Source organism: Pristis pectinata, chromosome 17 (assembly GCF_009764475.1).
Source record: "Pristis pectinata isolate sPriPec2 chromosome 17, sPriPec2.1.pri, whole genome shotgun sequence".
Taxonomy (NCBI): Eukaryota; Metazoa; Chordata; class Chondrichthyes; order Rhinopristiformes; family Pristidae; genus Pristis; species Pristis pectinata.
The window spans coordinates 43,020,965-43,043,633 of NC_067421.1; the positions used below are offsets into that span (position 1 = coordinate 43,020,965).

The window sequence follows — 22,669 nt, forward strand, 5'->3', positions numbered from 1 at the left end:
GGAGGGATACAGACCACATGTCAGAAGACGGGATTGGGTCATTAGCTTAACTAGTACAGCCCAAGATCATGGGCCGAAGGGCCTGTTCCTGCGCTGTACTGTTCCATGTTCTAAGGGGCTGACCTGCCTCGTCCCTTCTCCCCGCCTGAATAGCGAGTGCCAACAGGTCCCACGGAAACTTTCCGAGGGAGCTGGGTGAATGCTGGGAGTGACAGGTTCAGAGCGCAGGCTGGGGGCGGGGGGGATTTGGGCAGCCCCGTCACAGGCCTGGGCTCAGGGAGCCTTGCCTCTTCCTGTGCTGCTAGATTTCTCCCCCGCATTTCATCTGTCCTTGTTTTCCTTGGAAGGGAACAGAAAGTTCAAGTTATCCCAGGAGCACCAACCGCAGCGGTGCCACGGCCAAGGGTTTTTGCCTTCAGAGTGAGGCACTGGGTTGTCTTATCGTCCTTTTCTATTAGTCTCCTTGGGTTCGCAGTGTCTGCATCACACATCACCCGCAAGTCAGCTCCAAGTGGGACAGGGAAGGCCAGTGCAAGCTATTCGTACTCAGCGGCATCACACATAGCACCCCTCCACTCGGTGTGTGTCTCTGCCCCACAACAACTCCCTCCCCTTCTTCCTCTCTCCTCCTGATCTACCCACTTCCCCCTACACCCCCAACCCCAGTCCTTTCCCTCCCCACCCCATCACCCACACACCCCTCCCTCTGGGTCCCCTCCCCCCACTGTTCCCACCTGCCCTCCCCACCCCCCTCCCTTGGTTCCAGGCTCCACCTTCCCCTCCTATCAGATCCCACCATCTGCAGCCCTCCACCTCTCACCTCCCGGCCGCCGTCTCCCCTCCCCCATCTGCCCGTCACCCCTCCTCACCTCGATCCACCCATCACCTGCCCCACCCCTTCCCCTCACCCTCTATACCGGCTTTAGGGTGAAAGGGGAAAGGTTTAGGGGGAACATTAGGGGGAACTTCTTCACTCAGAGAGTGGTGGGAGTGTGGAACGGGCTGCCATCTGATGTGGTAAATGCGGGCTCGCTCTTGAGTTTTAAGAATAACTTGTATAGATACATGGACAGGAGAGGTCTGGAGGGGTACGGATGGTGCAGGTAAAAGGGACTAGTGGAATAACATTTCGGCACAGACTAGAAGGGCCAAATGGCCTGTTTCCTGTGCTGCAATGTTCTATGGTTCTCTCCCCTCAGTCCAGATGAAGGGTCTCGACGGGAAACATTGACTGTCCAGTTCCCTCCACGGATGCTGCCTGACCCGCTGAGTTCCTCCAGCACCTTGTTTGTTGACCCAGATTCCAGCCACTGCAGTCTCCCGTGTCTCCACCCTCCCCTTCCTGCATTTACCCAGCTCCCCCTTAAAACCCATTACAGCTAAAACTCATCCTCCAAACTCTCCCTGTGGGATCAAGTCCCAGAATCTCCCACCGTCTGGGTCAAGGTGTTATCCCAAATTTCCAATCGGATCCGTGGAGAGCTTCCTCCATTGGGGCTGCTCGTGGCCTTGAGACACTGTGGAGAACTGCTGGGGCAGGTAGGAGAAACTCTGTCCATCGGAGTTGGAATCTGGGACCAGGAGACAGGGTCTAAACCGTGCCACAGGAGGGCAGCGCTGGGGCACAGGCAGTGTGAGCGAGGGTCTTGCAGTGGGAGGGGCCGTCTCTCAGGTGTGGGATCTGCCCTGTCATAGGCATTGGAAGCACTGGAGTCCTGTGGCCAACACCCACTTTACGTTCATTGCCAAAGCAAATCCCCTGGCTATTACCAGTCAGTGTTTACGGGGTGTTGCTGTGTGTGGGTTGTGACTGTGGCTGCAGTCCCCTGGGTTTACGTGCTTTGGAACGTCCTGGGGTGAGAGAAACGAGCCTCTCTTTCCCCACACTCAATCTGTGCACACGCCAACTGATTTAAGCTCCATGCACATCCACACAACATTCAGAAATAACACATGGTCACTGCCTGCAGCCAAAAGCAACACAGATGACAGAATATTAAAAGCTAACCTTTATCAGAGACTTTCTCCCGGGACTATTAACCATTTAGAGTTATAGAACACAAGCTGTTCCCACTGTAGGATCCAAGCTGCTCAGTGAATCAGATGGAGAGCTGGGATCTGGTGTGAGCACAAACCATCTCCCAGGGAGCTGGACACTCCTGGAGTTCAGGCCACACACACACTCCTCGAGCTGGACGGAGAAGCTGAGAGGCAGTGAGAGCGATCTGCAACCCTTTCTCTGGACCTGCTGGTCAGAGAGATGGTCTGGAATTGGAAGGAGCCCAGGACAGGCTCTCGCTCTACCTCCAAGTCCCAACAAGTCTCAGGTTGGACCTCCCCAAGCCAACTTGACATGGTGCTCCCATCCAATGGGGAAGGAACCAACCATTACGTCCTCCCGAGGACCCGAAGGCTGAGGGGTGCTGGCGAACGTCAGCTTCTCACCCTACACCTCTGGCTAAGTCTGAGAGATTCCCGTGGTGGCCCCTGCCAACGTCCAGAAAAGTCAGGACTCTTGGAAGTGAAACTAAGGTTCTGGCAGAGAATAGGCGTTTCCTTCTAAGTGGTCTCCGTCCCAGCAGACAGCCAGCTTTCATTCTCTGCCCATTCCGAGGCTGAAAGAAACCTGGTTCACTCATGGCCCCAAACACAGTGCACCAACCCAACCAGATGTCTGCTCAAGCTCCACACAGCACTATCTAACTAATCTTCGTTGGGAGAAGGTGGGAGAGAGAGAGAGAGAGAGAAAGAGAGAGAGAGAGAGAGAGACAGACAGACAGAGTGAAAGAGAGAGAGACAGAGTGAAAGAGAGAGAGACAGAGTGAAAGAGAGAGAGACAGAGTGAAAGAGAGAGAGACAGAGTGAAAGAGAGAGAGAGTGAAAGAGAGAGAGAGAGTGAAAGAGAGAGAGAGAGTGAAAGAGAGAGAGAGAGTGAAAGAGAGAGAGAGAGTGAAAGAGAGAGAGAGAGTGAAAGAGAGAGAGAGAGTGAAAGAGAGAGAGAGAGTGAAAGAGAGAGAGAGAGTGAAAGAGAGAGAGAGAGTGAAAGAGAGAGAGAGAGTGAAAGAGAGAGAGAGAGTGAAAGAGAGAGAGAGTGAAAGAGAGAGAGAGTGAAAGAGAGAGAGAGTGAAAGAGAGAGAGAGTGAAAGAGAGAGAGAGAGAGTGATAGAGAGAGAGAGAGAGTGAAAGAGAGAGAGAGAGAGTGAAAGAGAGAGAGAGAGAGTGAAAGAGAGAGAGAGAGAGTGAAAGAGAGAGAGAGAGAGTGAAAGAGAGAGAGAGAGAGTGAAAGAGAGAGAGAGAGAGTGAAAGAGAGAGAGAGAGAGTGAAAGAGAGAGAGAGAGTGAAAGAGAGAAAGTGAGAGAGAGAGCGAGCTACACCCCTCCTATCAGAGTGTTACTGCTGCTAAAGCAACACAAACAAGTCAGAATCGATCTCATCCTGATGTGAAGCACAGAGCTCAGGCCAGAAACACAAACTGCAAGGCATTGCCACAGAGAGTCAAAGAGAAGTTCACGAGGCTGATGGTGCTCAGCTTGTTCCAGGCGTATCTGGGGATACAATCACAGAATGGTTTTGGTACTGAAGGAGACCATTCAGCCCACCACACCCATGCCAGCCCTTACCAGAGCAACTCACGAGTTCCCTCCCAGTGTGCCTTCCAGAAGTTTTCTCACCATTTCTTTATCCAGTTGCCCCCGAAGGCCACAGTGAGACCGGTGTCACCACATCTGCAGGCACTGCTGCCTTTCCACGTTCCGACTGCTTTGAAAGGGTTTTTCCTCCTGTCACTCTTAATTCTCTTCCCTTTATTGCATCCGTGCACCATAATCCTCGGCCCCTCCACCGATGGGAACAGCCCCCCGAAACTCTCCACTCTCCACATTACATCAGATCTCCCCTCAGCCTTCCCTGACGGAACCTGTCCCAGCCTTCCTAACGCAACCTTGTGACTGGAGACCCCATCTCAGGGATCACTCTCAGAAATCTCTACAGCCTCTCACACCCCCCGTAACGTAATCAGAATCGAACACAATACCCCAGCTGAGGCCAGGCCAGTGCTGGATGAAGGTTCGACAGGAGACGGGAAGCAGCACAGATCGTAGCCGCCATGTGGAGAAAGCACACACAGGGCAGGACACCCCACGCTGCCCCATTCTCTGGATTCCCCCATCCTGGGCCACCCTCAGCACTGGAAAGGGCGGGGAGGGGGGACAGAGCGAGACCCAACACTCCAGGACCTCTCAGACCCCAGACCCACCTGAGCTCACAAATACCCTGCACTGCCCTGCCCACTTGCCAACCTCAGCAGCTCAAAGCACTGGCCTGTCGACCTCCTGGCCGGCTGTGGAGGTGCGGAGGGGGATAGACCCCCAGCCTTCCCCCTCACACCGCACCGACATACCTGTCTTGTGAGGTCGACATCCAGGTTCCTGTTAAACCCTGACCCATAACTTTCACTAAATATTATAACTCATTATTCAACCTGTGCCAATTGCCTGATGACTCAAAGCTCAAAGTCTGACGCATGAAAGCCCTTTGTTAGGTAGTGTTGATTGAATGTTTCTCCAGGGCCTGAAACTCAGCACTAAACAAAGGGGCTGTGTGCACGTTCACACTCGCTGTTCATCCACACCCACCAGACCAGCAGGTCAGTGAGGAAATGTGGTGACCTGTGCCGGTGGTTCAATGACCCTCCCTCACTGCTGGCAGGGAGCTGCCCAAAGTTCACAGTTACATCAGTAAACCCTGGGCTGGCTCCCACTCATTCCCCGATGATGCGGAAGGTTCAAAAACTGCAGGTTTATGGGTTTATTGTCCAGCAGCTACACTTGAGGAACTTCTCAAGTGGAGTCACTGTTGTAATGTAGAAAATGTAACAAGTTCTCAGATAAACCCCGGCCCAATCACCTGTCTTTTGATCAAGAATAAATGGAGAAAGGAGATGGCTGTTGGCCCCGAGCTTGCCCCACCACCTGATCCTGGACCTGCTCCCATTCCCCATCCACAGGTCCCTCGGTGCCCATTGATCCAACCACCCCAGCCGGGAGTACCACAGACCTCCAAGAATTCCAAGGTTGGATGAAGGGCACCACAATCTGCACTACAATACTTGCACTGTCCTGCTGTTCTGCGTTCGTTGCTGTGTTTATGTTGTATTTATCATCACCATGTTCACTGTTCACTCTGCAAGCAAGGAATTTCATCGCACCCTGGTGTGCATCACCATAAACTAATCACCTTATCGCAGTCCAGGACAACAGACCCCTCACCTGAGACTGTGATCCCTGGTTCCAGACTTTATATCCAAAGGGAGCAGCACCCACCCAGTCAATCCCTGTGGGAATCTTGTCTCAATAACATCATCCCGCATCCTTCCAAGCTCCACACTGTACGTATGGGTCTACCCTCCCTCACAAGGCCACCCCTTCACCCCAGCGGTCGACCTGCTCTGCACAGCCCACGGCAGTCCATCCCTCCACAGGAGAGGAGACCTGATGTGTACACAGTGCTCCAGCTGTGGCCTCACCAACGCCCACCTTGCTGCTTGCAATGGAGGACAATGTAACCATGGTCTCTCAGCTGCCATGTTCTGCACCCCAGACCTCACCCTCCCTATCCCTCCATACACAAACATTTCCCGGATTCTCCTAATGCAGGGTCTGGACCCCAAACGTCGAGCACCTCCCTACCTCCACAGATGCTGACTGACCCGGCAGTTTGTTCCTTGCTCCAGATTCCAACATCTACAGACTCCTGTCTTCCAGAGACTGACGATTGAACTGTCGCTTCCACACTTGTCCCACTGTCCTGCCCACCCGTCCTCTGCAGACACCTTCCTCCTCCACAGCTCCCTTTCCCACCCAGCTCGTTGACCAGACTCAGCTGCACCCTATCTTGCCCACAGTTGCCTCTCCCAAATGTGGAGGGCCAGGTGAGTTGACCCTTCTTGCCCACCAGGGTATTGGCATGGCCAAGAAGGCTCTGAGAGGCAAAAAGGCCTCAGGAACAGATCCCGAAAGCCCAGATCGCCATGACTACTTTTGACAGCTCTCTGACTGTTAAAGGCCCTTGAACTATTTATAAATGTCTGATTGCAGAGACATTTAGAAACCGTTCAAGTGGTTTTAAAACATTTATAAAATTAAAGGTTTAATGCACCTTACAATATCACCAAATCATTAAAAACATTAAAGTAAAATAAAGCAAATAGTTGAAACATTTACCTTTTCCTCAGGTTGACCACACTCCTCACACCCACCACCTCCCCCTCACCCCCACCACAGGCAGGGGCTGGTTGGTTGCAGGAAGCACCAGGGTCCTTGCTTCAGAAGGTCAGCTGACCTCCAGCAAGCCCTTGGTCAAGCACGGGCAGAGAGCCAGGGCTGAATGGCCAACAACTGATGAGAAGGACCCACTCGTTCCCAGTCCGGTCAAAGAACAGGAAACAAATGGCTGCCTCCAACTCATGTGCTCTTATTTTATGGAAGAACCTCACTGTGCAGCATGCTATTGGGTGCTTGAGGAGTGTATTAGACCAGAGAGCGAGGAAGTCTCTGGGCTCCCCATGGTAGCGTGGGATCCGGGGGAGCAGATGGAGTCTCGGTTAGACCTCAGCTGAAGAACAGCTCCTCTGACTGAGCGCCACTCCCTCGGCATGTCCCTGAAGATCAAACCTGACTCTGAGATTGCCAGGATGGCTGAACACAAGGTGCCCTGGACCACACCGAGGACAGAGACAGAAGGCCAAAGTAGCCTCTTCACCAGCTTCATCCTCAGACGGGATGACACAGGGCTGGGACTTGGGGGTCCACGCTGGCTGGCCCTGTCACGTAGACAGTTCATCCCTGGCTCGGGAGCAGGTCTGGCTGAGGACACAGCCAGTCAAAGACTCCCATTCATACATTGTTAGGTTTTCCAGAAATTTCTGGCTTCGCATCGTTACCGCTCCCTGCAAGCTCATTATCGAGATCTTTGGCAGTACACTCCGTAAGCTGTCCTGAGCCCTCAGTGGCTGGGAAACAGTCCCATCAGTGAATGGGGGTGGGGCAGAGCACTTTCTGCCGTGTTATCTTTCTCAGTTACTGGCGCTCAGAAGGCACGGCGAGCCACTTACTTGGTATCCAGCGGTTTGATCTGCTTGTAGAACTGATGCATGCTGTGGTACAGCAAGCCCACCATGATGACTTGCTCTGTGAGGGGTGACACAAAGACAACACTACAGGTTAAAGAGGCTCCCACAGTCACCAGTCGCCCCCTGCCCTCCACACACACGGTCCCCCCACACATTGGCTCCAGTGAGATGTTGCGGTGCTGGCAATCAGCCTGCTGCTGGTGAGACCAGTACATGGGCACCGTGCGCTGTGTCAGGCATCACTCAGCCACTACCTCTGGCACACAACTGTCACATTCCAACCAAACGTTCAACATCAACCCACCAGAAAACTCTGCTGATGGTGTGGTGTGATTATCAGCTCTGTGAGAATCTATTCAACACTGCAATGTTCAACATTCTTGTCAAGGTCCTCGTCACTCTGAGTGGTTGAATAAACTCTGCATTTTAATTTGCTGCCCTCCCTGGCCATTTCCAGAGTTCATGAGACCAGCACCCTCCTCAGAGGCTCTGCACTTAATTAACTCCCATCTCCGAGACCACATTAGAACCACATTGTAAAATTCCACATAGTCTCGCTATCGAAAAGTCTCTTCTTTGCTTGTTTTTTTACACCCAGGGAATGGCACGCTCCAAGAGGTCGTGTAACTTTCTGTTCTCCCACAGGCAGACACAGGTCTCAGCTGGTGCCAGCCTGCACCACACACACCCCCAGGTACCTGGGGGGGGGGGTGGAACTACAACAGTAGCACTCACCTACTGGTACCCACCCTCCCGGACCAGGGGCAGATCCCCATACACAATGGGCAACAGCTCGTAACAGAGGGAGCCAGGAACAGGCAGACACAGGTACACTGCAGGAACCTGAGAGGAGATGAGGACTGTCACGCTGTGTGTGACTGGGATACACGGCCTGAGAGGGCAATGGAAGCAGATCCAACGGAGGAAGCTGGATAAAGGGGACAAATGTGGTAGTGAGTGGGGAGAGCTCACAAAGGACTAGTACAGACAGGGAGGACTGAATGGCAAGCTCCTGTACTACCCCATCCTCGGTGAAGAACGAGGAACAGGTGCTGCACACAACCCTCAGCACGCAAGGGGTTCCTCAGGAAGTCAGGAACTCATTGACTCTCCCAAATCCCGCACACACCGTCTGTTCCCCAGGGTTGGGGAATCAACAACCAGAGGGCACAGGTTTAGGGTGAGAAGGGGGAGATTTAGTGGGAAACTGAGTGGTAACTTTCTCCCCCAGAGGGTGGTGGGTGTGTGGAACGAGCTGTCAGAGGAAGTGGGTGAGACAGGTATATTAACAACATTTAAAGGATATTTGGACGGATCCATGGAAAGGAAAGGTTTTGAGGGATATGGGCCAAACACGGGCAAATGGGACCAGCTCAGATGGGAATCTTGGTCGGCATGGACCGGTTGGGCTGAAGGGCCTGTTTCTGTGCTGTGTGACTTCAGCCTGACTGGTCCCTGCCGACCATCAACCACCTACTTCCACCAACCCTACACTGATCATATTGACTCTCCCCACATTCCCATCAACTCCCTAGGATCCTACCACCCACCTACTCACTTGGGACAACCTACAGTGGCCAATTAACCCACCGACCCCTACCTGCACCACTTCCACCAGTACATTGAATGAGTTTAGACTGGGATAGGTCCAGACCACATATAAAGACAAGGCTGTACAGACGAGGTGCCCCCCCCACCCCCAACCCACCTTACCCCTCGCCCACCTCCAAGGGACAGGTGTAAACCAGCCGGACAAATCCCTGCACCCGATTCCCACAATCTGTGAGCGGACCTCGTCCACTCAGTCCTGAAACGTCCCCACGTTCCAACAGGCAGCTGCTCAGAGATAGAGTCTTTGAACAAGTATTCAAACACAGCTCCGCAGCTGTAGAAATGTTAAAAATTAAAGATAAACTATCCACTATTACATGTTGTCCTTTCCTCGAGATCAGTTCGATAGGGAGAGAGTGAAGTGCGAAGTGATGTGGGGATCGGTCACTGGATTTTCACAACACCTCCAACTGAGACATTCCAGATGCAGGAGATACAGCCTCCAATAAACCTGCCAACAGCTGGGGCAGGGTACAGAGGGGCACTCCCGAACCCCCACATATAACTGCACACAGCAGGGCAACCCTTGCCAGCCCGACTGTGGGGGAATCCACTCCCCCCTCCTCCCACGCCGATGTCACAGGGACAGGGTCAGGACTAGGCCTCACTGCTCCCGTTACCAGGTGCTGGCTCACACAATGTGCCGAGGGTTCCAGATCAGATTACACTCAGCCAAAAAATGCAGAGAAGGAAAAACTGAGGAGGAAATGACAACATTCTAAATTACCTCATTAAAAATTAACTCGTTTCCGGGGGAACAGGAGGCGGTCACGCAGCCCCCACCATCCCCGGCAGTGGGGGCTCAGCTGATCTACAGCCGCTCTCCACACGCAGCTTTCGCCCAGTGTTCGGGATCCGGGAGCAGAATTAGGTCCTCCCTGCTACCCCTCCACTCTAGTCACCCTTCAACCCCCCCCCCCCCCCACACACATAGGGGCACAAATCATGCGAAGGCTGCAAATACCCCCTGGTCCTGCAAGAGAGAGAAACTGGTTCCCCACCCACTACAACATAGGCAGGGTTGGTGGAGGTGCAGGCACTCTTGTCTGAGACACTGTGTAGTCTCACCGTCCCAAAGGCAGATAGGGACAGCGAAGGGTGTAGGGGTCAGAGGGGGTACAGGGGGAGGGGTGTAGGGGCCGGGGAGGTTACAGGGGAGAGGTGTAGGGGTCAGAGGGGGTACAGGGGGAGGGGTGTAGGGGCCAGAGGGGGTACGGGGGAGAGGTGTAGGGGCCGGAGGGGGTACAGGGGGAGGGGTGTAGGGGCCAGACGGGGTACAGGGGGAGGGGTGTAGGGGCCAGAGGGGGTACAGAGAGAGAAGCTGCTAAATCGTAATTTGAAAACAAATCAGAATTTTGACCTGCTGCTCAGGCAGGAGCCATTGAGTCGGGGGGTGAGGGGTGGACAAACTCAGTTTGGTGGGGAGGCCACTGGCAGAAATGATGGGCCTCGGAGGATCTGGTCACATTGTCCATGCCTCGCCGTCCCAAAGGCAGAGCAACCGCTCAGTCACTTCACAGTTGTGGGCTCTTGCTGTGCACAGATCAGCCTCTGTGCTTTCGTAAACGAAATGACCGAAGCATAGGGAGAGTTGTAGAGTCATGCAGCAGGGAGACAGGCCATTCGGCCCATCTGCTCCATGCCACCAATATGCCCCATCTAAGATAATCCCATTTCCCCAGCTGTGGCCCATATCTCTCTAAACCTTTCCTAACCATGTACCTGTCCAGGTGTCTTAAATATTGTTAATGTCCCTGCCTCACCCCCTTCCTCTGGCAGCTCCTTCACACAGAGGGTGGTGGGTGTGTGGAACAAGTTGCTCCTCAGGTCCCTCTTAAATCTTTCCCCTCTCACCTTAAACCTACGTCCTCTAGTTCTTACTTCCCCAGCCCTGGGGAAAAAGACTGAGTGCATTCACCCTGTCTATGCCCCTCATGATTTCATACACCTCTAAAAGATCACCCCTCAGTCTCCTACGCTCCAAACATTAAAGTCCCAGCCTGGCCAACCTCTCCCTGTAACTCAGGCCCCCTAGTCCAGGCAACATCCTCGTAAATCTTCTCTACACTCTTTCCAGTTTAATAACATCGTTCGTCTAGCAGGGTGACCAAAAGCGTACACAATGGTCCAAGCGTGGCCTCACCAGCCTCAGAGAGGAACCAACACCAGTAGCAAGCAGAGGGAACGGGTGGAAATGCAGCAGAGACCAGATGTGCAGAATGTCCTTCACATCCTGTACAAATCGCACTCATTCAGCCCAATATCACAGGCAAGACATTAACGAGCAATGAAACAGCTTGAGGAACACAGAGGTGGTTTGGATTATTCTACACAATGCAAGTTCCTCAGTTCCTGCGCAGTGCAATGAAACAACTAATTACCCCTCCAGGGGACGTATCAATGAGAAGGCTGTTCCAAGCCGTGGTAAATTGTTCACAACCAGCACACACTTCTACAGGTGTTCCAAGGCGACTCAGGGCCATCTGCTCCAGAACACAGGAGGTTAAGGGGAGATTTAATAGAAATCCTCAGCATCGTGAAGATTTTTCGATAGAGTTTGAAGTGCTGGTAACTAGCAGGAGCAGCGGTTACCAGAGACAGAGGTTCACTTAAATAGGAACAGGAGGAGTTTTGGATTACTGAGCGAAGTGGAGCCGTTGGGCTGGGAAGGGAGAGGGGGCAGAGCCGTTCCAAGAGAGATCTGAAGGAAGAAAGGAAATTCTTTCAGGGCAGTGGAAGGAAAGCAGGGGAGGGGGACTGACTGGAGAGCTCTTTCAAAGAGTTAGTAGGAGATCAAATGGGCCAAATGTCTCCTCCTGCATAAATCTTCCAAAATACCCTCTGGGCTTTGGACCTCCCCATATGCTGCATCTGTAAAATTCATTCTTTTTCTGTATTTTGCTTCAGAACTTTGGAAGTTTTAGAACCATTGAGTCAGACAGAACCCCACCCCTCAGCCTAGAGTCCACACTGACATTCAGGCACCCACGTACACCAATTCTACACTCATCTTCCCACATTGCCCCCGGGTCTACCACCCACCCACACACTGGGCACAACTTACAGCAGCCAATTAACCCACCAACCTGCACATTGTTGAAATGTGGGAGGAAACTGGAGCACCTGGAGGAAACCCACACGGTCACAGGGAGAACGTGCAAACTCCACACAGACAGTGCTGGGGTCAGGGTTGAAGCTGGGTCACTGGAGCTGTGAGGCAGCAGCTGGGTCACTGTGCTGCCCAATGAATGCCTCAAAAACATTATAAACTCGACTGCAGCTTCTGACACCTTCTCCAGCCACAAATGCTGGCAAAGACCTCACTTTGTTAAGAGTTGAGGTGCTCCCAGTGGCCAAAGTGTCGGTGGTAGGAGAGGGATGAGAGGCAGCAAGCTCAGCTTGTTCAACCTCAGATCTTAAATCCCAGGAAAATTATGTCCCAGATTTAAGTTGTTGCAAATATAATGGGGGTGGGTTGAATGTAAACTGAACAAGAGTGGGTCAGGCCAAGGGGAGTGGGGTTAGAGGGGAGGTGGTAAGTGTCAGTATCCAATTTCACCAGTCAACCCTTGGGCAGTGCCCGTGATTGGCCGGTCAACCCAGGGTGTCACCTGTGATTGACCCATCATCCCTAAGGTGTCAGCTGTGATTGCCTGGTCAACCCTCAGGCACCACCCAGCAGAAAGCACCTCCCCTGATCACTGACCGACTGCCCACCAACTCCACCTGACTGGAATGCTGCAGTAAACTTGTTGCTTGGATCAGAGGTTGGGATTTTGTGCAGCGTCCCAGAGTGAAAGTGGACCACAGATGAGGGAGAATGGACACTCCAACAGAGGTGACTTACTTTTGCTGTGAAATGCCTCTCCGGGGATGAGGATGTAGCTGAGTCCTCGTGATGGGAAGCGGTAATTGGACAGACTGGAGCCATCCGGAGCCTTCACCAATGAGTACTCTGTGAACAGAAGGAGTCAATTATTTTAACGTTCTGCTTTTACCCCTGAAACGGGAACAAATCCCATTTAACTTATTCCTGCACCATCAGGGAGGGACCGTCAATTAACGGGCAGCAGAGGTGTGAGGAACCGCAGGCAGCAGTGGGGAGCCCCGGGTTCCCAGTGGGGAAGGGGAAACATTACCCGTGTCCTATAGGGTTAGACAGAAGGCTGTGCTCGTAACATTAGTGGCCGGGGAGGGGGACTACAGGTTGTTGTTCAGAAGTGGAACAGGTTCAGAGGCGGTTTGATGAGGACGTCTGATGAAGGGGGAGAACCTGCTTCCAGTGGAAGGGTTGGAGCTGGGGGTCCAGGGAGCTGGGGGTGTCAGTTTGTGGGCAGTACCCCTCTCATGTTTCTGGTTCTCTTTACTGGGGATTCAGTCTCACTGGACACTGCCCCGCTGATATGGCCCATGCCTCCACTACCCTTGGCCAACTCGACTCACCTTTACTGGGATCCATGCTATATTGTTCTGTTTATTGTTATTAGGGGTGGATCGTGTCCCAAGTGTTGTGGTGTGTGTGAGGGCGGAGCATTGTTTAGGTGCAGGGGTGTGAGTGTGTGGAAGTGTTTGTGGGGGAGAGGGGGCTGGTGACCGGGATGGTGAGGATGGGACGAGGGGAGGGCAGTGGTCTGCCCCAGGGTGTCAGGATTTGGTGGGGGAGGGTCTGGGGTGTTTCTGGGGTCTGGCAGTGTGGGTTGGGGCTTGGAGGGTGGGGGGGGGGGGGGATCCTCCCAGCTCTGTTGTTAGGGTCAGGGTAGGAGTTGGGTAGGATTAGGGTGAGGGATTGGGGAAGAAGGACGGGGGGGAGGGGGGGTGATTGGAAGGGAGATTAGGACGTTACAACTCTCACCGGCCACCTCCGAGGTTCCTTCGATCCTGACGACCGAGGTCGGGCTCCCCTCCAGGCGAGTTGCCACGTGAACCATCACCCTGTCCACCGTCCCAATTAATCCACTCACAACAGTGGCAGACTGGGGGCACAAAACAAAGGCAAGACTCAGTCCACCACGGGCGGGCAATGGGGCCACGGGAGGCAGAGAGCTGCCATCGGTCAGAAGTAAACCGGCGGCCACAAAAGGGGCAGGGACAAAGGGCAGGCCCCACACCAGGTGGTGGCCCGTGCTCAGCGTGGTCACAGTTCCAGTGCCAGCAACACTGACCTCAATCCGTGCGCCAGGACATTTCCAGGAGGAGTCAGACCATAGGCAACACTTACCCTTCAAACACACGGTCTGGGCAGTTACACCTTACCCCAGCTTGCTGAGCCTGGATTGGTTTGCCTGCTGTCACTGACAATCAGGGCTTGGACAGGAACAGCACATGTGGACACCACGTCCAAGAAAGCTCACCAGCGCCTCTACTTCCTCAGGAGGCTAATGGAATTTGGCAAGTCCCCTTTGACCCTCACCAACTTTTATCGATGCACCATAGAAAGCATCCTATCCGGATGCATCACGGCTTGGTACGGCAACTGCTCTGCCCAGGACCGCAAGAAGCTGCAGAGAGTTGTGGACACAGCCCAGCACATCACGGACACCAGCCTCCCCTCCATGGACTCTGTCTACACTTCTCGCTGCCTCAGTAAAGCAGCCAACATAATCAAAGACCCCACCCACCCCGGACATTCTCTCTTCTCCCCCCTCCCATTGGGCAGAAGATACAAAAGCCTGAAAGCACGTACCCCCAGGCTCAAGGACAGCTTCTATCCCGCTGTTATAAGACTATTGAATGGTTCCCTTAGACGATAAGATGGACTCGTGAACTCACAATCTACCTCGTCATGACCTTGCACATCGTCTGCCTGCACTGCACTTTCTCTGTAGCTGTGACACTTTACTCTGCATTCTGTTATTGTTTTACCCTGTACCACCTCAATGCACTGAGTAATGAATTGATCTGTATAGACAACATGCTAGACAAATTTTTCACTGTACCTCAGTACATGTGGAAATGATAAACCAATTTACTAACTAAATTCCCTGGTTTACCAGTGTACCTCCCTCCACAGATGCTGCCTGGCTCACAGAGTAATTGCACTCTGCCCCAATCTCCTCTCCACCTCCCACTCTGTCCTTGGCAATCCCTTCCCAGTTCCCTTCAGGGTCATGTGTCTGCCCCACCGCCACAGCCACTCAGAGTCACAGAGCACTACAGCACAGAAACAAGCCCTTCGGCCCATCTAGTCCATGCCGGACTGGCATGGCATGACTCGTAACACCAGCATTCCATTTTCGGGAATGCTGCAGCCAACATCGGGGAAATGGCCAGAACTGGAGGAGTGAGCAATGGGGAAAGGTTAGGAGTGGGGAGCAAGGGGGAAGTCTGACAGCAGAAGTGGACCAGGATGGGAATTTAAACAGGGAGCGGATATTCCGCCCTGGAACCATTCAAAGGCAGGGGCCCAGTGTCCACGAGGCTCTCTGCGCAGCTCTGAGCCAGCTGTAGCAGGTGACATCTACAGGGAAGGACCACAGCACTGGCACTGAGAGATGGTGGGCAGTGCCAGTACCCACACCCCCAGAGTCCGTGTGGTAGTCACATTAACACAGCGGGCAACAACCTCACTGTCTGACACATCACCCTTCCTTCCCGATTACTGTGACCCCCCTCCAGACCCTGCGCCCCTCCACATCTCTGTGACCCCCTCCGGCCCCTACACCCCTCCCTATCTCTGTGACCCCCTCTGGCCCCTCACCCCTCCCCCTCTGTGACCCCCTCGAGGTGAGGTGCCGTGGAAGCAGACCCGCCTGAACTCAAGGCCCAACCTCAGCTGTCCATGCATTACCTGGGCTGAGCCGCTCCAGCTGGGCATGGCCAGGAATTCCCCCACCGTCTGCAGGAAGTCCTGGAATACAAAGGAACATCTGGATGAGACGTCAGCGCCAGGGACAGGGACTCCGGACTCCACCTCACTGGCTTCAAACCAACGGCAACCACGCCACGCACTCAGTGACGAGTGGTTCTCTGCAGTGTCCCGAGTCCCAGGGCTATCCCTCGATCAACAGAAGACCATCATCTTCCCCCGACGACATGCGCCGTGTCCCACTTCACAGCAGACGGCTTGGAAGACACAAAGGGGTTGGTCCATATTGATGCCTGCCCACTGCAACAACAACTTACATTTGTGTAACCCTTTAATGCAGTGAAACATCCCCAGGAGTGTTACCGGGCAGCACCAGGAGGTACAAGGACCGATGGTCACTGGTTCCAGCAGCACAGGGCAGGGAGGGGATTCCAGAGCTGAGGGTACCTCTGTCAAGGGGGTGTGGGGGTGGGAGTGTTGGGGGGGACTTCAGGCAGGAAGGTAGACGAGGCCAGCTTCTTACTGAGTGGGATAGGAGACTGAAGGGCTGAACAGCCTTGGTACTTTATTCAATTTCCACCCACAAGCTTTGTTGACTCCCCGTCCATGACGATGGGAGTTGACCTCAATGGCCTGAGACCAGGGTGAAGGCTGAGAGAGCTGGTCCAACACATCCTCCCACAGCTCCTTCCAAAGCCACGTCCTGCTCCCACACATCCGCCACTCCGGAGCCTTCTTCCTGATGTACGAGCAACCCTTGGGGTCAATGGATCAGTCCATTTGACCCATCGAGTCTGTGCTGGGCCTTTGGTTCAAACCGGTGGGCATTGAACCTCAGGTGACATCAACATGGCATGGAAAGATCTCAGCGCGAGGACTGAGCTGGGAGCCACCACACATCGAGCCTTACCTCGGTCAGGTTGGAAGCCGTCTGGTACTGCAGGGTTTCATTTGGAAAGACAGAGGAAGCACTGAGAGAGCCCCCAGCAGTCACCAGGTACTGGAACCTCCTGCTTTCCTCTCTTGCCTTGGCCGTGCCCGAGTAGTTTGTGCCCACAGTGGTCTGAAAGGAAGCAGCAACATTGTGGCAGTGCCCTGTGCAACGTCCAGCCCAGCCCCAGTCACACTGAGCAAGTTACCCTGCTCAACTTTGGTCACCCTGTTACAGGAAAGATGTCACTAAGGGTGCAAAAACGATTTACAAGAATGTTGCTGGGACTTGGGTTGGGCCAAAGGGCCTGTTCTCATGCTGCTTTAAGTCTATGATTCTGGTCGTCCTATTACAGGAAGGATGTGGGGGCTTTGGAGAGGGTGCAGAGGAGGTTCACCAGGATGCTGCCTGGATTAGAGGGCATGAGCTATAAGGAGAGGTTGGACAACCTTGGGTTGTTTTCTTTGGAGCGTCGGAGGCTGAGGGGAGACCTGATAGAGGTTTATAAAACCATGAGAGGCACAGACAGAGTAGACGGTCAGAATCTTGTTCGCAGGGTAGAAATGTCAAACAACAGAGGGTTTGCATTTAAGGTGGGGCAAGTTTTTATTTACTCAGAGAGCGGTGGTTGCCTGGAACGGACTGCCAGGAGGAGTGGTGAAGGCAGATACAATGGTGGTGGTGAAGAGGCTGTTAGACACGTGAATGTGCAGGGGACGGAGGGACGTGGACCATGTGCAGGCAGAAGGGATTTAGTTTAATTCAGCATCGTGTTCAGTGGGCCGGCAGGTTGTACATACGACTGTGTGACTCCAACAGAAACCACTGGGGCTTGTAGACTTACTGGAGGTTCTGTCATGGTATCGCTGGGACCCAGATCTCCCGAGGACACAGACGGGCCACTTTCTGGGTTACAAGCCGGCAGACCTGGGAGGAGAACGCACACAGTCACTCGTGGTTTTATAACTACTTGTACCTGTGAGCTATGACAAATCAAAACTTAACCAGTTACAGCAGCTGCAAAGCGTTCATGAAACCCTCACCCTCGAGAAGAACAAACTCTACACAAAAATCTTGCATCCTTACAGCACCTTCCAGCACGTTCCGCCTTCCCAACACACATTACAGGCAGTGTCTAAAAGCGCAGTCACCTGTGTGCTGTACTGTGTTGGCACCAAGAGCCCCCAGCCTGTCAGAAGAGGTGCTGCATAAACACACGGACTGTGTTTACCTGTAGTTGCATTGAAGTACAGCTGAATCTCCAGCGGTGAGAGAGCACGCTCCCAAATCACAAACTCATCGAAAGAGCCCGTCACATACTGGCTGTAGGGCTGCATCCTCTGTGCACCCATCACCAGGTTGGCATACTGGTTGCTGTCGTCTGCAGTCTCCTTGCCGTAAGTGTCATTAGTGCTAAACGTCCCATTGATGTAGACCTTCAGACCATTGCGAGGGGTCCAAGTGAAGAGAATGTGTGTCCAGTCAGGACCTGAAGACAGAGGAAGAGCTCGTACACAGTGATCCAGAGCCGGAGGTCACAGAATCCTCACACCTCCCTCCCCCGACCACTCATTTGCATTGACTTTGTTTGTTGAGTTAAATGTCAGTCAGTCACTTACTTTCCTGCAGTAAGTTGTTCTCCCAGAGATCATCAGTGGGTCACAAGGCTCACAGCTCTTAACGCTAGTGAAGATGACGTAAAAGTGTGTGTGAGACAGAGACAGAGAGACAGACAGACAGAGAGGGAGAGACAGACAGACAGAGAGATAAACAGACATGACATAAATATGCAGAAAGGCACACACATGGACAGGTACATGAACACAGAAACACAGCGAGAAGTGAGTGGGCACGGACATAACAATACATTGAAAAAAATCAGATAGAAAATAAATTGACTGTGATAATTGTTCAGAAAAGACTAAGAAAGGATGTCTTCAATCGTTACAATATAACTCAGCCTCAGGGATTCAGTAAGAAATTCCAAACCCAATATCCCTTACAACAGACTTTGAAGTCACGTTAACAGAATTTCTCATCCTCAAACAGCTGCTCCTCCTGCCCTGTAACTCTGTGGTTTCAAGATATTCTATATTCCCCACAGGACCCATTCAACATGAATTAAAGCACAAAGCACAGAGCCAGATTTCTGAATACGAGGGGAGCTGGGCACAAATGTTTGGTACTGAGGAGGGAGTTTTCTGCTGGGGGGTACAGTCACGTGACTGACATGGTGTCCGTAGTTGGCAACAGCACTGGGGGCAGACAGAATGAAATCAAACTCCATCAGCTCCACACTGGAGAAAACCAACAGCTGGCTCTAATTTTAAGGCAGAATTCCCCGCCATGATGTGCCCCTCGCCCTGTATCCACACTGACGTGCAGTGTGTGCGGGGCTCTGCATTGGTTGGATGTGGGAGATAATGAACCCCAGCTGCAGCCACGCTCCCTCCACCCCGGTGATTCCCACCCCGCCACTTCCTCCAGGTGCAGGAGGCAACATCCAGGGTTAGTTCCACGTGTCGGTACCTCAGCAGCAGAGAGGTGGTTCAGGTTTCAGCAGGGAAGGACTGACCCACAGCGCAGCATTGCAGAGGGGTTGCAGGTTTAACAGCCCCACCATATCACCGCAGAAACATACAGGACAGGCGTGATCTGACCGGGCTTGTCCAACCCACTCCCACTTCCAGTCCCATTTCGGGGGGGAGGGAAGGGAAACCCAGAGGTGGATCGGATGGGGGTGGATCGGATGGGGGTGGGAGTAATACAGGGAACAGTGCAGCACACAATTCATCTTGCAGGGGGACCATTTACATTCTCCAAGGAATGACACCCCTCCTGGTTTTCCTTCCCCGAGAGTGATGCCATTCAGCTATTCTACACCAGTGGGAAACTTCACGTCTTAACTCTCTCACTCTCAACCCCGATCACGTCTCCCAACTCCACAGACACCCTCCTTACTCATTAGTCCAGTGCACACCTCCCCTGTGGGTCTTCGGGAACTACATCCACTGCGTCACCTCAAAGACTTTTTGAAGTCCATGCTGACAATTCATTGGTGGATTCCCAACTGGATTATTTTCCAGTTTCCACTTTGCTGAGATTCCTTTCATATTTCTGCCACTGACACTAACTTCATTGGCATGCTGCCCAGGCACTTTCTAAACCACCAGTACAAAGTTAATACCCACCTCTGGTCTCAGCCCTTCCTCCAATGGGCTATTTGCCTCCACCTTCTCTGCCCTGGAGACTTCCAAGGTGTGCTCGTGTAACCTGTCCACACCAGCACCTTGCCAGTTTGATTCATTTATTTAACACGTCTAAATGGGAGGACCCTTGGAGCGCTAATGTACGGAGGGGTCTTGGGGTGCAAGTCCAAAGCTCACTGAAAGTGGAAGGGGTGGGAAACGAGGCAGACTGCACGCTTGCCTTCATTTTTTTGGGGCATTGAGTATAAAATCCAGGAAGTCATGTTGCAGCTGTACGAAACATTGGTCAATCCACATTTGGAGTATTGCGTGCAGTTCTGGTCGCCCCATTACAGGAAGGATGTGGAGGCTTTGGAGAGCGTGCAGAAGAGACTCACCAGGATGCTGCCTGGATTGGAGAGTGTTAGCTTTAAGGAGCGGTTGGACACACTTGGGTTGTTTTCTCTGGAGTGTCGGAGGCTGAGGGGAGACCTGATAGAAGTTTATAAAATTATGAGAGGTACAAACAGGGTAGACAGTCAGTCTTTTTTCCAGGGTGGAAATGTCAAATACTAGAGGGCATAGATTTAAGGTGAGAGGGGGAAAGTTTAACAGAGCTGTGCAGGGCCAATTTTTTTTTACACACAGGGAGTGGTGGGTGCCTGGGACAGGCTGCCAGGGGAGGTGGTGGAGGTAGATACGATAGCAGTGTTTAAGGGGCGTTTAGACAGACACATGAACAGGCAGGGAGTGGAGGGATACAGACCGTTTGCAGGCAGTTGGGATTAGTTGGAATGGCATCACGGTCGGCAGAGACATGGTGGGCCGAAGGGCCTGTTCCTGTGCTGCAGCAACACACAAAGTGCTGGAGGGACTCAGCAGGTCAGGCGGCATCTACGGAGGGAAAACAGTCGGCGTTTCGGGTCGAGACCCTTCACCAGGAGTCGATTGGCAGTTACGTCAGCTCGGAGAGGGAGGGGTGGAGGGAACGAGAGAGGCTGGGAGGTGACGTGGAGACAACGAGGGCTGCAGATGGTGGTGGAGACAAGAAAGGAAGGTGAAGAGTCGAGCCAAATCTGGGAGGGATGGTGGTCAGAGGGCACGTCGTTAATGCAGGAACTATTGACAAAAGCAACAACCATCAAACTACTTTCAAATGTATTGGTATAAAAGTTGTGATTGGGTTTGAAGTCGGAAGGCACATCTGTGTAAAGAAAGGCCTGTTGATATCAGAACAGCAACCGTGATATCACACACAGCAAGTGATTCAGAAACTGTTCATCACACTCATAAACAGTGATCATTTCCCAACGGATATATATGCATTTAGATATATCTGTTCAATATTCAGACAGAACAAATGTGACATAACTTTGAAGCACACCAGGGTGGTTGGCCAAAGATTCTAGCACCGTAATGAGACCAGCTGGAGACAGCTGAGACCGAGGTCTACGTTAACTGGATTCCAATTAACTCCTTGAGAGACACATTGAAGCTCCAAGCCGCACAGACCGGTGAGGTCAGCATAAGGGAGATCGAGTTACTGTAGAATAGTGTGAAACGTACCAGATGGCTGAAAACAACCATCGATATAGAGAAACAAGAAATGAATTGTCCTGGTATTACAACCACCTTATCCTGCTGTTCTATGTTCTACTTCTCTTTGTATTTTGAATATGTTCTTATCACCTCCACCCTCATCTTCCACGTGATGTCCACCCGTGTCCCTGTGATTACCTCGGGCAGAGAACTGATTCCAACGCTCCGCTGTCTTCCTCTCACAGCATGTGGCTAAATCCTGTCCACCCCAACTGATCCCATTCCCATACATGCCTGGGAATATCGGATCCCTTTGTTTAATGGTCCGATCATATCCTGGTGCCTCCCTGCCTCCCGAATTCGCCACCAGTCTCCATCACATTCTGACTATCACCTCTGCGAGTTCCCCATTCTCCCTCTCACTGGTGTACAGTCCTCACGTTGTGGTAGGATCTGTTCTCCCCGGATCCTGTCGGATAGTTTCCATTCCCCTTGCTCTGCGTCACCAGCTCCCAGGGATTCCCACTGCATCACCAGGGCTCGGACTCTCCCTCGAGGTCACTGAATGAAAAGATTGTTGGGAATGGTCAACACCTCCATTGTCAGGGGACAACCAAGAGAATCAGGCATTATTCAGGAGTCCTCACACTCCCACCTTCTCAAGGAATCAACAGTAAGGACCGGAAAAATCCAGGGAAATTCTAGTCCTAACTTCTGAAAACCAGAGCGACCCACCCAATCCTTGGAGCACAGCCCCTTAGAGAGTGGGTCACCCCAGCAACTCCGAACGTTCCCAATGGATTCAGGGGGAGTTCAGACATCGTGGGGTGGGACGGGACAAAACACCAGCAGCTCACGGGTTGAGGAAACCAAAACGGAAGGATGTGGAGAGTTGGTGGGAAATATTTCGGAAGCACGGCTCACCTGGGGGGCTTATTGCTGCCTTCCATGAGCGCGAGGTTTTGCGGGTGTAGAACTCGACAAAGCCCTTGTTGATGCTGGCATAAATGGAAAAGCGGTTCGACAGCAGCTTGCCTCCCGATGGCATGGTCACACTGGATTGTTTATCCAGGTTCTTCCAGAAGAAGGAAAAGGTAACACCTGGGGAAAGAGGGATAACGATTGCACCAGGAAATTCCCGCCACTTCCACACCTATTTGTAGGCCAGAGGGGCGCACATTCTGGGGGAGGAGTGGGCCGGAGGCTGTTACATAGCCCACTCCCACAGAGTATGGGGGTGCACTAAACCCGGCCCCCGCCAGGGGACAAACACCAAACCCACCCCCCCCCCCACCCCCGCCGATTGTCAACGGATGATGAACAGAGGACAAACCCCAACCCTCCCCTCAGCCAATGACAGTGGAGGGTTATCTGTTACTAGTGGGATCTTGCTGTGCCTTTGTTGCTACACAGCAGTCTGGGGCACTGTGGCAGGGGGTGGGGAAAGGACATTCTCAGGACGGAGT

The 22,669-nt window shown here is 52.9% G+C and overlaps 1 protein-coding gene across 1 annotated transcript in view; it reads right to left on the reverse strand.

The window, feature by feature from the left end:
- Positions 1-22,669, reverse strand: part of adgrd1 (adhesion G protein-coupled receptor D1) — a 106,647-nt gene that overhangs the window by 75,876 nt on the left and 8,102 nt on the right. Inside the window, 8 exon segments of the mRNA XM_052032170.1 lie at positions 7,112-7,187; positions 12,588-12,695; positions 13,593-13,713; positions 15,528-15,587; positions 16,456-16,608; positions 17,321-17,403; positions 17,708-17,965; positions 22,128-22,304. Of these exon segments, the coding sequence (XP_051888130.1) occupies positions 7,112-7,187; positions 12,588-12,695; positions 13,593-13,713; positions 15,528-15,587; positions 16,456-16,608; positions 17,321-17,403; positions 17,708-17,965; positions 22,128-22,304 (1,036 nt within the window).